Source organism: Nicotiana tabacum, chromosome 4 (assembly GCF_000715075.1).
Source record: "Nicotiana tabacum cultivar K326 chromosome 4, ASM71507v2, whole genome shotgun sequence".
NCBI classification, from domain to species: Eukaryota; Viridiplantae; Streptophyta; class Magnoliopsida; order Solanales; family Solanaceae; genus Nicotiana; species Nicotiana tabacum.
In genome coordinates, this window is record NC_134083.1 from 97,224,221 (window position 1) to 97,242,846 (window position 18,626).

The 18,626-nt window shown below is 35.9% G+C and overlaps 1 protein-coding gene across 1 annotated transcript; it reads right to left on the reverse strand.

Annotated features, from left to right (window-relative positions):
- Positions 1-684: 684 nt before the first annotated feature.
- Positions 685-3,796, reverse strand: LOC107770996 (transcription factor MYB54-like). The gene is made up of 3 exons (XM_016590323.2): positions 3,509-3,796; positions 1,734-2,204; positions 685-1,032 (listed from the first exon to the last, which is right to left on the reverse strand). The coding sequence occupies exons 1-3, from the start codon at positions 3,621-3,623 to the stop codon at positions 842-844; spliced, it is 777 nt and encodes a 258-aa protein (XP_016445809.1). The 5' UTR covers positions 3,624-3,796; the 3' UTR covers positions 685-841.
- Positions 3,797-18,626: the final 14,830 nt, after the last annotated feature.

An 18,626-nucleotide genomic window follows, 5' to 3' on the forward strand; every position in this document is an offset into this window, starting at 1 on the left:
TGACCATTTAGTTACCATGGTGATATTGTTGTGACTTCCATGTGACAACAAAGTCCTGTGACTTGGTGCACAAAAAATGTAAAGTTAGGTGATCATTTGCGAAATTTACCATATTATATTATTAAATAGATATAAATTTTACTTACAATGTTACCATATTGAAATAGCTAGCTACTTTATCTGATGGAATATAAAATTGCTAGTATTCTACATGATAGATAGAACAGAACACCATAAAATTATTAATGATGAACATGAGTAATAGTGTAGTAAAATCAAGAATATATATGAAATCAACTGAAATTAAGTCTATAATATAGAATATCCGCATGCTTGGTTCTCAGTTCAGATGTTTGTGAGTTACTCTATGTGCCAGTTTTCAAAAATCCTTTTGCCCATTAATTTGATTTTGTTCAGAAAAGCGAATATTGAATCAATCTTAACTTCAATAACTTGCTCATGAGGTGAAGTTACAAGAATGTAAAAAGCGACTATAGTTCGCCTTCACCAAACGTGAGACTAACTAAATTCGTTGACACATCCACAACTGGACATTTAAAGCGTGAAAGACATAAAATTTGATACCATTTAACGTGTATTTAATAATACACACAAATACTTGTAATTGTTTTTCAACTAACCTGGTAGCGTCTCAATTGTTTGAATTACATGAACAAGATCATTTTTATAGATCTAAAAGTTAATCTTTTGTTTTTCTAATACAATTATATTGGAATATTCTGGAACTTCATCCATGCAGAAATCTCTAGGATTTCACAGTAAAGATCAGAGCATTATACATATGTTCTAAACTAGAGGATTTTTCTTGATATATACAAGTTTATGCTGAGTCTCCAACTGATAAGAAATCTATGAATTGTGCGCTCTGATGAAGATCAACAGCTTCCTGTTCAATTTCCTCATCATTTCTTATTCTAGACGTATGGTCTATCACCTCACTCTTGTTAGAGTCAGTATTCACTTGTAGAAAGTCATAGAATTCCGTTGGTTGGTTTTCATCTGTACATAAAACTAGAAGGAAAAGAAATAGGTAAGGGAATATCATTATCAACAAAAGAAAAAACTTTCCCTAGAGCTACTTCCGAATAATTTATTTGTACTACCTATGGTCGAATATAATTGATGTTTTAGAAAAATAAAAAGTCATTTATTACTCTTTTTTAAATCCAACCTTATTATTCTTCTAATTAGTGAAATGTTAGTTAAATGAGACGTTTAAGGGAGAGACAAAGGATAGTTAGACAAATATTTCGATAATTTAGCTAGCTACTCAATACTTATCTTTTCTTGTAAAAAAAAAAAAACCTTAATTGTCAATTAGCATGAACTACGGACGACATGTCTTTTTCTTCCAAAGTTTTCTGGAAAATGGATATCCCTTGAGAAAATCAAAGGAAAAAAGAAAAAGAAAAGTGTTTTACCAGAATAGTAAAGGCAGATGTGGGGGTGGGGGGTGGGGATTCTTTCTAGTACTAATTAAATATTATAGAGTTCTTTATTTCAAGAAAATGAAAATCATATGAGATGGTTAAATGAAAAGAAGCTGAGTAGGTTTAATCCAATATCCCCGAATGGACAAAATGAAAAGTACGTAGAGTAAGATTGAAGAAATTTCATAAAACATTATTAAGAGAACTCACATAGACCAAGATAGAAAGGATTAGCAAAAAAAAGAAGAAAAGAAATGTCTAAAAGTTGGATAACAATATTACCTTGATCCATCTTTGCATGATGAAAAAGATAGTCATTGTGAAGCAGCTTCGGATAAAAGGAATAGTTGTATATTAAATTAGGATAAGCAAATCTTTCTGAAAACTGCTGATCATCAACAAAAGGGTTGAATCTCCTTGTTATCATGATCTCATTACTTATTTGCATATAATTATCTTGCTGTCTTGACGACGACGATTCTTGCTCATTGCTCATTGATTTTTTATGAGCAGCAGCGACAGCTCTTTTTGTATAAATCTTGGACCGTTCTCTGCATTTTCGTGCCATAATTACGTGCCAATGATTTTTGACAGCGTTATCAGTCCGACCAGGGAATAGACGCGCTATTATTGCCCATCGATTGCCATGAATCCGATGAGCAGAAAGAAGCCTTTCTTCTTCCTCCTCTGTGAAAGGGTTTCGGTTGATTCTTGGATCCAATTGATTGAACCATCTCAGCCTACAACTCTTCCCTACAAGATATATAGTAACAAGCATGACTTTATCGAGTTTCAATATTTATCATCTTTAATATTTCCTTTCCATAATTAGTTGTTTCACGATGCAAAGAAAATTGAACTACATCAATTTTCCTTTTGCTTATTCATATATTTGTTTTTCCAAATTCAAGAAGCCAATATCACATAGTAATACAGAGGAAAAAACATACTCACCCTTGGAGTTTACACTAACTCAATACATAACATGTATCCTACATTCTCTATCATCACTAAACCATAGACAATTACACATACAGACACGTAGGAGTCATGTTAAACCCCCATCACCACAAGTCAGTATAGCTTAGCTTTAGTGATACCTTTAACAAATTAAAAAATTAATATACATATAACCTAACCATAAAAAATTAATATGGTTTAGTTAAAACATATGAGTAAGTTTTTGACCGTAATACAGATATGAGAAAAAGACTTCCATATAAAATTATTGCAATCAAATCCTAGATACATCCTAAACAAAGAAAAAAAATTATAAAAGGAAAAAAGAAAAGAAAATATATTGGAAAAGTAATCAAGCTGAAACTCTATCGAATGTACCCGTATGATAGATGAGTGCTAATAAATAAAATAAAAATAAAGAGGAACAACAAGGAAATATGACCATCTTCTTGGCGATAGAACAACAACCACTTTCCCTAAAATAAAAAAAAGGGAAAAAATCGAACTGTCCTCATCAAACCCTAGTTTCCGGTGAGCACAAACAACCAAATCTAAAACTAAACATTGCTAAAAAAGAAGTTTTCTTTAGACCATTTCATAGTGGAAAAAATGAAGCAAAATAACCAAACTCCTTTGAGCTGAATAATAAATAAGCATAACAACAAATAAGTAAAAAGGAAATTAGATTAAATTTCTTGAAAATAAATTATACTCCACATCTTATGATTATCAAAACCTTGTTGGTCTTGAACACTAGACACCACAAAGCTATTACTAGTATATATGTACAAAAGAAAGAAAGACATTCTGAAGAAAAATGGAAAATACAGCTAGTTGTATAATAATTAATACTCTCTCCATTTCAATTTACGTGAACCTATTTCCTTTTTAGTCTGTACAAAAAAGAATGACCCCTTTCCCTATTTGGAAATAGTTTACCTTTATGCAATGATTTATAGCCACACAAAATATATGTGCTTCATTTTACACCACAAGTTCAAAAATTTTCTCTGTTTTAATCTCCATGCCCAATCAAATGAGTTCACATAAATTGGAACGGAGGGAGTATATCAACGATGATTTTCAGTTTGTTTTACCTGATCTTCCTTGAAGCTTTTCTGCTATAGCATTCCAATTATGAGGTCCATATTTTTCCACTAACTCCCGAAGCTTCTGGTCTTCCTGAGGCCTCCAATGGCCCCTGCTGCACATCTGCTTCTTTCTTTATGAATTATCAAACAATAATATCCGATATAATAAAACAAAGTTCCTAGCTATAGAAACTTAAATTTAAACTAACCCTCAACTCCTTTCTTTATTTGTGAAGTAAAGCTATAAAAACAGTCCAAAAACAAAATATTAAAGCAACGAAGGAGAAGATCCACAAGAAGATCAATATCGAATAGTTGAGAAGATTTAAAGAAGATTGGTGAAAAGGGAATAAATGGGTTTTTTAGGGTAAGTGAAAAGTAAAGAAGTACTCAGAGCTAATATTCATATATTGAGAAACCAGATCTTATAAACAGAATATAGGGACTACATATTAAGGAAGAAATAAGAAGAGGAATAACAATAAAAGGAGATCAGAAAATGTTTTCCGTTTGTACAGACTTTAGCTTTCTACCAGTGATTGATGCCAACATCTTGGCTAACAAAGACCCCTCAATATATATATATTTTGAAAATTCAATATTGAATTATGTCTAGTCTTGTACTCCGCATGCATGTTTTTTTTAAAATTTTATTGCTCCACATGTATTTTCATTTTATTAGTATTTATTTTTTGAGAGGGGGTTAGGAGGGAAGTTGCTTGCTAGGGTGAATTTTGTTCTGCTTTCAACATCTCTCCCAGTTTTTCTAACCTACAAACCTACCTAAGCCGCATTAATTCCTTTGATCTAACTATACGTTAATCATAAATTATTAAAAGAAAAAGGATATGGTAAAATTGATTAAAACTCCATAACGCTAAAAAGATTAATATACTTATATTCAAAAGCTGGTTTACAGTCTGCATTATAAAACTAAATGACACATCTAATAGTGGAGGCCTTAACGTCCAATCACCACTTTCTTAACACGGATAGAATTTTGCTTTCCTTCTCCCCCTTTAACCAGATTTAGTAAATGTTAATAATAGCTAAAGATAGAATATTTTTTAAAAAAAATTGTTAAGACATTCAAAAAGGTTGGTGTTGAATAGAAGTATGGTGATAGGTTTAGGTCATCTTCAACTTTCTAAACCTAAGTACCTAACTAACAAATTGTCTTAACAATCTTGGAACTGCACGTGGAAACTCGGGGTAACATCTATAATTGGAACAATTGTTGTATAAGTCAAACCGTCTCTGCTATTTGTAAGTTTTGATCATGCAGTTTAACTATCTTAAGAAAGTTTGTTTGCCACAAATCTAGTTTGCAGGTAACAGGAAGCTTTTCTACTTTCTCTTAACTACCTTGACGTTTTTCTCTTTAGGTCGTATCTCAAGGTTGAAAGACTAGTCTGACCAACTAATTATATCAAATTCACATAACTTGATCTGATGATTTATTCCTTCTCCTTCCTTGCGCGCAACTCCTTTCCATGCATGTACTCTTTTTCATGTAGCACAAGAATTTCTTTTATAAATAAAAAATCATAAAAGAAGTAGGGATATATAGAAAAAGATAAAATTCAAACAAAATAGAAGAATAAATATGGCTTTTTTGTAACTGCAAGAAGGTGATCATGAATTCATGGCAAAATCAAAGCATGTACTCTCTCTCTCCCCCCCCCCCTCTCCCCCTCTCCCTCTCTCTCTCCCTCTCTCTCTCCACACTCTCTGGCTCCAAAGGATATACATCAGCGATAGTACTAGTTATACAAATTATAAGGACCAGGTACCTCACCCCGAATAATGGTCTTGTACATAGACTAATATTTTTCGACAGATATGAGAAGAGAATTAGTCATAATACAAATGATTTCCAAAATACATGTAGCTTGGTGCTCATTTAATTTATAGTTCAATTGCTGCTACTTCTGTGAAGTATTTCTGCCTGAAAAGTTTGTACATTGCTTTTCAAGTGAAAAACTATTTCCTTCTGCCTATTCTCCCAAAAGAGAGAGATTATAATTTCAATTAAAGATTGTTGTGCTACCTCTCCCCCACACACCCCCAAAGACCACACCCCAAGAATAGTGCCAAATACGAAGAATGCTCATGGCAAAGTTCAATGGCGGAGACATTAAAAATATACGAGAAGATTCAAAAAATAATATATAAAACTTAGGATTTGCACATGTAATCTAAAATAATTTTTAGCCGTTACGACTACTCCTCAAAGTTCTATTATGTTAAAGGGAATTTAACATTGCTTATAGAGGTCCATAAAAATTTGATTTTTACTGTATTAGCACAATATAATTTTAGCAAAAGGAGATTCAATTGAACTCCTTGTCAACACTTGGCTTCGACACTGGCAAAATTACTGCAAGATGCGACCACTAACCCTTCCCCAATAACAAAGAAAGAGATATGAGAAAGCGAATTTGAACTTTCGAAATTAATTAAGCAAATATGAACAAAAATATAAGGAAATGATGACATTTTCCATGAAAATCTTGTAGCTATATATCCTGATGTTCTATGATAAAGAATTCACGATTTGCATATTTTATGAGCCACGAGCGTAAAAATTTAGGTATCATGTTTCAATGGTGATTAGCACAGTAGTTTAAACAGTTGGCGAGAATACATATTTTGGTAAATAAACAATTTTATTACCAAAATTGATTAATTACAGCTCAAGGGAGAAAAGGAAGAAGCGGCATCGTCACGGCATAATTTTCACCAAGATCGTGATAGCACCTAAGCCAACTACTATGCAAACCAACATATACAAAAATTAAGAAACAAGACCTCCATAGTAGAGTCTAACAATCATAATTTAAATGAGGTGTGACAATAATATCTGATAAAATACAGAATATAAAAATAATTTCCTATGGCTGGTAGTATAAGTCACGAGCAACTAAAGACGGAGTAATATAACTGACTCAAAATACATCACTATTTGAAATAAAGGACAATAATCAATAAAGATAGAAGGTACGACTCCCAAAAGATGCAAATCCAAACATGGCAGCTCACCACGACGTTTTCAAGTGTCAGCTCCTACACTCTCCCCTAAATCTCCTGTCTCACTAGTATCAGGAATAAAATTTGTACAAAAATATGTAAAAATATAGTATAAGTACTGTAACGATCTGATCGGTTGGTTTGAGTATTCACATTCCGTTCGGTAGTTTGAGATCTTGAGTAACTTCATATGAGGTATTATGACTTCATATATGGTCGATTTTGGATTGCGAGTGGTTCGGGCTTCATTTGGAATAATGATTCTTATTTTAGAAACTTTGAGTTGGAGGAGTTGACCGAGTTGGACTTTTATGTATTTGACCTCGAATCGAAATTTTTATGGTTCCATATGGTAACTTTGGACTAAGGCATATGCTTGTTTATGCATTTGGAGGCTTCTAGAAGGTTTTGGCAATAATTTGCGATAGTTGGCAATTTGAAAGTTTGCAAGGTTCATACGTTTGACCGAGTATTGACTTTGATGATATCGGGTTCAGATTATTTTTTGGGGAGTTAGAATAGGTTTGTTATATCATTTGGAACTTGTGTGCAAAATTTGAGGTAATTCCGAGTTGATTTGATATGGTTCGACACGAGTTTTGAAAGTTGAAAGTTGGAAGTTCAAAAGTTCATTAAGTTTGATTTGAGGTGTGATTTGTGGTTTTGATATTATTATGTGTGATTTGACACCTTGAATAGATCCATATTATATTTTGAGACTTGTTGGTATGTTCGGACGGGGTCCCGAGTGGCTCGAGTGAGTTTCGGGGTGGTTTCGGATAATTTCGAATGGGTTTTGTGTTGGTGGTGTTAGTTAAGGCATTGCGATCATGAGCAGGTGATCACATTCGTGAAAAGGAAGGTGAGATAGAGGAGTTTTGTTTTACGCGTTCGCGGTAGAGGGACCGCATTAGAGAAGGCTGTTGATGGGCTGGGTGCTTTGCGCTTCGCGTTTGCAAGTGGGAGTCCGCGTTGGCGTAGTGTGGACTGAGCTGTGTACCGCATTCGTGAGGTGTGGGACACGAACGCAAAGGCTAATTTTGTGGCAGTGAGTTTTGTGCTTCGCGACCACGATGAGTTCTCTTGAACCAATGTTATAAAGTACTCTATTTCGAAGGTTTTGGTTATTTTATCACATTTTGAGTTATAGAGCTCGAATTTCGGAAATTTTGGAGGTGATTTTTATGATTTAGATTGGGGTAAGTATATTTGACTCATATTTGATTATATTATGTATTTCCATCTTCTTTTACCGTAATTGATTGGTGAATTTAAAAGAGGTATTGGGATTTTTTGTCTAAACTTTTCTAAAGTGAATATTCGAGATTTGAATATCTATTCGGAGTTGGATTTGAGCGAAATCAGTATATATAGTTGGACTCGTATTCGAATGTGTTGTCAGAATTTGTGATTTTTGTCGGATTTCGGAGTACGAGCCTGTGTTGACCTTTTGATCGACTTTGAGTATTTTATTAAACATTCGACCTTTATCGTTTGAGTTTATTTCTTATGACATCATTTGATGTTTTTGAGTTGCTTTTGGCTAATTTCAAGCCATTCAGAGGTTGGGTAGTGCAGGATGATATTTCTAGAGTATTGATTTGTCTTGATCGGTATTGGTTTAGGTTGTTCGAGGTAAGTAACATATCTAAACTTAGATTTGAGGGTAATTATCTCCGAGAACTATGATATTTGAGATGGTTTGTGGGTGACACACGTGCTAGGTGATGGGCGTGTGTGCGTGCACCGAGGTATTCATTATATGGGTGGTTTTTAGAGTATTATGTACCTTATTTTGTATCATACTTCTTTGATGTCATGTTTTCTCAATTTATTTTACTACGTGAGATTCATTGTCGAAATCATGTCTAGGCCACCTGCTTAATTGGTTGAGACATGATATGGCTATTTTTGCCATGTTGATCTTTTTGCCTTAGCCATAGTCATATTGTACAGTCATGATAGTTACATTCGCATGTTATATCTCTGTCTCTGTGCACTTTTGATATGCTGTCTCACATGTTATTGGTGTCTTTGTACGTGACATGGGTTTGAGCTGTATTTGAGGCACATTATGATATTTCGTGTTATATAATTGGATTATGTTTCTGTGAGATGTTGACATGTGGAGACTTGAGCGGATTAATGACTGATGTGGGCGTAGAGCCGTGTTGTTATTTTTGTTAGATCGAATTGCACGCTATAACAATTATATTGGTATTGAGGTGACACGTACGCCAGGCTTTACATTGGGCTAAGTAGTACTAATTTTGAGGCTATGCGTGTACTAAGCCCTTTGATTGGGCTATGTGATATTGATTAGCGCTTGGACCAGGATCTGCCCCTCCGAAGTCTGATATTTATAGTGAGCGCATGTTTCCGTGATATATATATATATATATATATATATATATATATATATATATATATATATATATATATATATACACGTGCTTTGGTGAGGGGCTTTTGATGCCAGGCACCCATACAGTGTTGAGTGATAGTGTGTGATGAGGCATTTGAGCCAGACACCTTGAGTGTGATGAGAGTGGGTATACTTGATGACACTACTAAAAAAACTGGAAATAGCAACGAACGTCGTCGCTGATCTGTCGCTAAAATGCTCGTAGCTAGCAGAATTTCTTGATTATTCGTTGCTAATCCGTCGCTAAATGAGAATAGCAACATATTTTTCTATTTAGCTACAATATTTGTCCGGCGCTAAAACCTGATTTTTTAGTAGTGTGATATCGCTGTGAAATTATTTACTTGACGTGTATATTTGACATATAGGCACAAAGATGTATTTTCTCCATGCTACACGGTAATGTGACATTAGATGACTTGACATATATATTAACATGTAGGCATAGAGATGTATTTTTCTCATGCTAGACGATAATATAACATTTGATGACTTGGCATGTATATTGACATATAGGCATAGAAATGTATTTTCCTCATTCTAAGTGGTAAATAAAAAGTCTTATCTGATAGTGTGAATTGGAAAACATAGTTCTTTTTAATAAACTCATGTTTAATTGATTTCAGTAGTAAGATTTGGATGTTGACTGTCATACTTGAAAAACATGTCTACTTTTCTTTTACTGTGAATGAGCTGAGCATGATATCTTTTAAGTTATTCACTCTTAGTGTCTTCATTATATTATTATGAGTTGTTATTGGCTACTGGTGTTGGACTCTGACCATCTTTCAAGCTCGTCACTGCTTTCAACCTGAGGTTAGGTTTGTTACTTATTGAGTACATGGGGTCAGTTATACTCATAATACACTTTTGCACCTTACGTGCAGATCTTGGAGGTGATGCTGCTGTGTATGGCGGGAGATGGCATTGAATATGTACCTGCTTTCCGGATATCGCTACGTCTTGTCCTTGGTAGTTTTAGATTTGTAATTTGTTAATGCATATTTCAAATAGATATTGTATTTATTTTTATACCAGCTTTGTAAATCTAAGTTTTAGTAGCTCATGACTTGTACTACTTTGGTACACAGATTAAATTATTCCGGGACTAATTTATACCACATGAGAGATGGGATAAAATAATCTCACATTTGATGAGATACGATGGGATATCCTGGATTAAGTTTGGGATTAAATTTATATCTTGTTTGGTTGGCGGTATAAATTTATCCCAAGATAAATTTATACCTCTAACCAAACACAGTATAAATTTAATCCTACATCTTATCCCATCTTATCCCTCATACCAAACGACCCCTTAGTGGCTTATGACTTGTGCTACCTATCCTTGGATTGATGTATAGAAATTCAGTTATTTTATTTATCGATTCTTACTATTCTTATTAGAGTTGTGTTGACTGTTGTTTGGCTTACCTAGCGTGTTAGGATAGGTTCCATCCCGGCTAGGTGAATTTTGAGTCGTGACAAGTTGCTATCAGAGCTCTAGATTCATGTATTCTTCGAGTCATGAGCAAGTGTCTAGTAGAATATTGTGGATCAGTATGACGACGTCCATACCTATCTTTGAGACACTGCGGGGCATCTAGGAAACCTCCCATCTTTCTTTCATTATCGTGCTGCATTGATTCAGCTTGAAGCGTATTTCTTTGATTGCCTTCCATCCACTCGTATATTATATGAGCACTCGATATCAATTGTTGTCAAGACCGAAAATCCCACTACATGCGTCGTGATGGCACCTAGTCTCTAAGACTAAGTAAGCCAATTTCTATTACATTTTGAAGCCATTTTTTAAAATCTAATAGCGGAAATAATTACAATACACAACCTCCCAAAACTGGTAGTATTGAGTCATGAACTCTAACTGAATACATGGAATGATCACGAGGACCGAATATACAATACTGTTTGATTACAAATTAACAGTACAATGAAATGAAAAGACTCCAAGGGACTGCGACGGCCAAGAAGCTCTACCTTGAATCCTTATGATCGCGCTTTAACTCTGCTCAAGTCCGATATCTTCAATACCTAGCTCTACACAAAAATATGCAGAAGTGTAGAGTGAGCACACCACATCGGTGCCCAGTAAGTATCAAGACTAACCTCAATGGAGTAGAGACGAGGTACAGTCAAGACACTCACTAGTCTAATAACATGTGCAATATAATATACAAAATAATAGAAAACAAATAATAATAAAGGCAGGATAAAAGAACCAGTGATATGCACAACAGACAACAAGAACACCATTAATATCACTCAACAATTAATAAATATAATTACACCCAATTAAATCAAGCCCTTCAAATAAATGTCTTTCACATAGTTCTTCTAGATAACTCTCTTTCAATATAATTCTCTCAAATAATTATTTTTCAAATATAATTTTTTCAATAAATCTTTTCAAATACAATTTCTTCAAATAAATATCTTTCAAAATACAATTCTTTTATATGATACTTTCTAAGTAAAAATCCTTTCAAATAAATATTTTGAATATAATTCTTTCAATTAAAAAGTCACCATGTGACACCTCATTTCAAAATCATCAAAAAACGGGTCTCAGCCCACTTTTATATTTTTCGTAAATACGGGTCACAACCCATTTTCATATTTCCACGGCACCTCGTGCCCATAATTAAATCATCATATCTGCCCGACACCTCGTGCCCTCATTTCATATCACAACTGCACGGACAATTCACGTGCCAAATATCATTATCATTTCATCACAGCACCTCGTGCCCACATTTTTATATCACAACTGCACAGACAATTCATGTGCCAATATCCCCATCTTATATCACAATTCACGACACCTCGTGCCCACATTTTATTTTATAAACCGCCTGGCAATAGCCACAGGCTCCCAATTTCAACATAAATCAGATTATTATCAATTTACTAACAACTAGACAAGTTGCACAAGGTATAAAAATAAACACAAGAAAATCACATCACATGAAAATTGTCAACACCACAATCCCACATCATCACATATCGTCCCTGACAATAGCCACCCTTATCGCTCCTATTGCCACCCTTATTGCTCCTATAGCTACCCTTATCGCTCCGCCCAGACGATCGCTCTTATTTCCACCCTTATCGCTCCTATAGCCACCCTTATCGCTCCGCCCAGACAATATCAATAGCCAACAAACACAACAGTGAAATGCCACCCTTATAACCACATAATATTAACGGTGAAATGCCACCCTTATCTCTCCAAAATAACAACTCACACAACACAACATTTTACATGGAAAATTATCACAATAACATAAGAAAAATCAATTCATATCATAATTGCCCAATAGCCACAACCAAATTTCAAAGCTACAACCAAGTCAATTAATTTCACAGCAAATAGCCAAATGCTCTACACAATGTGTACAACACCCATAAACAATCAATAGAGATAGAAATTACTCAACATAAAGCAAAGTCTTCATAAAAGATCAAATTTTACTAATTATATAAATACCTCTGTTTAAGCTCATTTAATTAATTATTTGCAGAGGCGAAAATCCAAAATAAAATTAAATTCCAATAATTATCAAACTAGCAAATTCATGAAATTTAATAAATAACAATCACATCACACTGTCATATAACAACATAGTCAACAACAAGGGTTTAGGCACGACAAGTAGATAATTAAATACATGCCAACAATTATCCAATTTACTCCACAATATACTCAAGACTTTTAACTCAATAAAATTTGCACATATAAACCAAGTACGTACTCGTCACCTCGCGTACATGGTTTTTAATTACCCAAGTTGCACATAAGACTCAATGCCTAAGGAAAATTTCCCCCACTCGATGTTAAGCAAGACACTTACCTCTTTGAAGTTATGCCGATGTTCCAAAATTGCCTTCTTGCTTGAATTGACCTCCTGAAAGCTCAAATCTATCCAAATTAATTGTCTAACTTCATTAAAATTCATCGGAAACAATTCCAGATAATAACACGTCGACTTAAAAATTTATTCCAAAAAGTCAACAAAAGTCAATGCGGACTTGACTCTCGAAACCCGACATAATTTTCATAAAATCCGAACACCCATTTCGATACGAATTCAACCATACCAATTTTATCTAATTCCAATAACAACTCGACTTCCAAATCTTAAATTTTTGTTTTTGGAAGATTTTACAAAAATCTTGATTTTTCCTCCATTAAATCCGAATTAAACGATGGATTCAAAGACATAATCATGGAAATTAATCAAAACTGGATAAGAATCACTTACTCCAAACACCAACGCAAGAATCTCTCCAAAAATCACCTTCTACCGAGCTCCAACTTTGATTTTTGAGTTATGAACTCAAACCCCCATTTTTGGGACTTTTAATTCTGCCTAGATACACCTTCTTCGCGTTCGCGAAGGCCAAAAATCCAGCTGCCTCCAATCCTTCTTCGCGTGACAAGCGTCGCGTTCGCGAAGGCCAACTGTTTCTGCCCCATCATTTCCTCTTCGCGTTCGCGAAGCCCTCGTCGCGTTCGTGAAGACCAGCTGTCCAACTCCTTCGCGTTCGCGAAGGCCAAACGACCCTCGGCCCCTATCTTCCTTTTCTTCTTCGCGTTCGCATTCGCGAAGGACGAATCATCAGCCCTTCAAACTCCTCTTCGCGAATGTGGGACTTCCTTTGCGTTCGTGAAGAAGGAAACCAGACTTCAGCAACATCAGTCCAAACAACTCCAATTTGGTCCGAAACCACTCCGAAACACACCCGAGCCCCTCGGGACCCCGTCCAATAATGCTAACCAGTCCCATAACATATCACGGACTCGCTCGAGGTTTCAAATTACGCCGAAAATATAAATCGCACCACAAATCGAACTTATGAACTTCAAAAACTTCCAACTTCTAAAACTCGTGCCGAAATCTATCAAACCAACCCGGAATGACGTCAAATTTTGCAGGCAAGTCTCAAATAACATAACGGAGTTGTTCCAACTCTCGGAATCGCATTCCGACCGCGATATCAAAAAGTCACCCCCGGTCAAACTTAATTTTGAGTTTCGCCATTTCAAGCTTAATTCTACTACAGACCTCCAAATATTTTTTCGAACACGCTCCTAAGTCCAAAATTATCATACGGAGCTAACGGAACTCCATTCCATAGTCGTCTTCATACAGATCCGACTACGGTCAAAATCCTAAGACTTAAGCTCCCTTTTTAGGAACTAAGTATCCCAAATCACTCCGAATCATCCGTAATTCAAACTTGACCACACACGCGGGTCATAATACATATCGCGAGGCTGCTCGAAACCTTAAGTCACTGAACGGGATATAAATTCTTAAAACGACAAGTCGGGTCGTTATATTCTCCACCTCTTAAACAAACGTTCGTCCTCAAACGTTCTAAGAATCTTTCTGAGGACTTTAAATTACTGAGGATATTGTTGCACACATACTTGTGAGTGATTTTACATTCCCGCTATTTAACACGGGTCCGACAACTCCATCTCAATTGAGATTATTTCTTTTCTCCATTCTTATAAGCTTTAAAGCAAAATCCCTAACTCTCCAATCATTTCCAAAAGTGTCTGAATTCTCACAACAACGCACAGTATTAGTCTCAACTAGCTATAGCAACTCGTGCCTATACACGTATAAATTTCCTCAATAGTGTTGAAGTAATTCAAAACTTTCTTTGGGGTGCTACATTATTCCCCGCTTAGGGTCATTCGCCCTTAAACACATAACATAATTTATCTCTTCCTTTGCAAATCTCAATCCCCCAAATTTTTACTAACTCCCAAATTTTCCAAAAAATTCGGCTGAGTCTCTCCTGTAATTGGGCCTATCCACCTGCCAGAGTAACACCCAAATAACTCCTAATAACATATCCACAACCCAACAAAATACCACAGGGTATATATTAATAACATTAATATCAACATTTCCTGATCATAATGATATTAGGATATGAAGCACATCATATGTATGCTCATCACCACATCTCTGGTCTTAAAAGATGTTTATAATTAATTCCAACATCATCAATTAATCCCATTTTAATCATCACCTCGTTTCGAATTTTCACAATACTGACAACAGAACGTGAGGCATGAAGACCTCATGATTGCTTACTCGGATTAATGAGTCGCATTTAACGCCACCTGGGCACTTATCTCATAGGTTAAAACTCAATATTTACAGCACGAAAATAGCTGAATATGCACAGAACAATATACAAGAATTATCAAATAAGCCTAACATGCATGACTCCCTATTAATATTATTTCACAAATTAAATTTCACAAGGGAGAATTTTAAACTCATAAACATTTCACCACAAGGACCTCGTCCTTATATAACTTCCATTGCGGCTTGCAGCCCGGTTTAAATATTTCACACCATATAAAAATATGAGGATCTCGTCCTCAAATCCGAATCACCGGTATTTTGCACATTGTGCCCACTGAAATTTCAACTTTCCTTTCTTTCTTCTTTTCAATATATTTCATAAACAATTTTCACAACATATAATGAACTCTCATACCGGTAGGGCGTATAATTCATAAAAATTGGAATCAATTATTCCGAAACATATTAAACCCACTGTATTAAATAATAATGTTTTTTGCTTCTGGACTTATAGCCCTCAATGGTGCACAAAAAATAAAGTGACAGACACAGGTTCACATTTTTAAATCTCCCAACAGGGATACACATATAAGTGGTTCACAAATTTACGAAGCTCACCATAAGTGGAGAATAATAGGAGGACTCACCTCAATATTCAAAACCGAATCAAATTAAGGATAATATCCTTTATAATAAAATCAGGATCGTACCTGTAACAACACCATCTGGTGTATTGGCCTCATCCAAATCATAGTGATTAAATTAACGGGTCGGGCCTCTACCTCTTAGGCACCCACTACCCGCCTGTCCTCTACCTCTAGCTGACTGTGCATGTGGAGTATCAACTGGAATAAAGCTTGTAGCTGGAGTGTTCTGTTGAAATCTACCCCTCCCAAGTCTGGGACAATCTCTCATGATATGCCTAGTATCACCACACTCATAACAACCCCTCTGAGGTCGTGACTGCCCGTACTGAGCCTGTGCCGGATAACTGGAATAACCACTATAAGAATCTCGTATTGGTGGTGCACTGTAAACTGGAGCACTCCGAGTATTCTGATGTGCGGACTGAGCTGACCGACTGCTCGAGCCTCCAACATAATGCTCGAGACCTTTTGGCCTCCTTAGACCCCCTTTCCTCGCCTAAAACACCCTCAATCTTCCTTGCAATCTCCACTACTTGCTGAAATGAAACATCAGTTTGCAATTCTCGAGCCATGCACATTTTAATATCATAATCGAGCCCCTCAATGAATCTGCGGACCCATTCTCTGATTGTGGGAACTAAGATAGGTGCATGACGGGCTAACTCACTAAACCTGATAGCATATTCTGACACTGTCATAGTGCCCTGACGTAACCGTTCAAACTCTGTGCGCCACGTATCTCGGAGAGTCTGGGGAACAAATTCTTTCAAGAACATTTTCGAAAATTGAGCCCAAGTTGGTGGTGTGGCATCGGTTGGTCTACCTTCTTCATAGATTTGCCACCGCCGATACGCCGCGCCTGACAGTTGAAATGTAGTAAAGGCAACTCCGCTCACCTCCACAATACCCATGGTGCGGAGAATATGGTGACAATTTTCTAGATATTCTTGGGCATCCTCTGTAGTTGTACCACTGAAAGTAGGTGGACTATACCTCTTAAACCTTTCAAGTCTCTTTTGTTGTTCTTCTGATGCCTCGGGCCTGACCTCAGGTTAAACCGAAATAACAGGTTGTACCGGTACTACACCCCGAACCTGACCAACGTGAACCTGTTGCTCTGGAGTAGTGGTAGGAGTCCGAGCTACTCCCCCAATCTGCGGAATGTTTGGTGCAATAGAGATCAATCCCGCCTGAGTTAATGTACCAAATATACTTAGGAACTGTGCTAAAGTCTCCTGAAGTCCTGGGGTAACAACGGGTGCTTCTGGTACCTGTCCCCCAACTGGAGCTACTAGTTGCTCCCCAACTGTTGTTCTGACAGGTGCTCTAGTCGCAGCACGTTCCCTTCCTCAACCTCTACCTCGACCTCTACTAAGGCCCCAACCTCTTGCAGCCCTAATAGTATGTGCGGATGCCTGCTCAGCTAACCCAGTAGCACGTGTCCTCACCATCTGTGAGAGAATGGAGATATAAAGGTCCAAATTTCAAATTCAATAAATTCCGCATGACAGGAATGAAAGAAATGGAAATTTCCTAACCGTTATGTAGCCTTTCGAAGATAAGTAGAGACGTCTTCGTACCGATCCGCAAGACTCTACTAGACTCGTTCGTGACTCGTAGAACCTATGAACCTAGAGCTCTAATACCAACTTGTCACGACCCAAAATCCCATCACATGCGTCATGATGGCACCTAGTCTCTAAGACTAGGTAAGCAGATTTCTATTACATTTTGAAGCCATTTTTTTAAAAATCTAACAGCGGAAATAATTACAATACACAACCTCCCAAGACTGGTTGTACTGAGTCACGAACTCTAACTGAATACATGGAATGATCACGAGTACCGAATATACAATACTGTTTGATTACAAATTAACAGTACAATGAAATGAAAAGACTCCAATAGCCACCCTTATCGATTCGCCCAGACAATATCAATAGCCAACAAACACAACAGTGAAATACCACCCTTATAACCACATAATATTAACGGTGAAATGTCACCCTTATCTCTTCAAAATAACAACTCACACAACACAACATTTTACATGGGAAATTATCACAACAACATAACAAAAATCAATTCATATCATAATTTGCCCAATGGCCACCACCAAATTTTAAAGCTACAACCTAGTCAATTAATTTCACAGCAAATAGCCAAATGCTCCACACAATGTGTACAACACCCATAAACAATCAATAGAGATAGAAATTACTCAACATAAAGCAAAGTCTTCATAAAAGATCAAATTTTCAATAATTATATAAACACCTCTTTTTAAGCTCATTTAATTAATTATTTGTAGAGGGAAAAATCCAAAATGAAATTAAATTCCAATAGTTATCAAACTAGAAAATTCACAAAATTTCATAAATAATCAAATAACAATCACATCACATTGTCATATAATAACAGAGTCAACAACAAGGGTTTAGGCACGACAAGTAGATGATTAAATACATGCCAACAATTATCCAATATACTCCACAATATGCTCAAGACTTTTAACTCAATAAAATTTGCACATATAAACCAAGTACGTACTCGTCACCTCACGTACATGGTTTTCAATTACCCAAGTTGCACATAAGACTCAATGCCTAAGGGAAATTTCCCCCACTCGGGGTTAAGCAAGACACTTACTTCTTTGAAGTTATGCTGATATTTAGAAATCGCTTTCTTGCTTGAATTGACCTCCGGACAGCTCAAATCTATCCAAATTAATTGTATAACTTCATTAAAATTCATCGGAAATAATTCCGGATAATAATACGCCGACTTAAAAATTTATTCCAAAAAGTCAATAAAAGTCAATGCGGGACTCGCCTCTCGGAACCCGACATAATTTTTATGAAATCCGAGCACCCATTCTGATACGAGTTCAA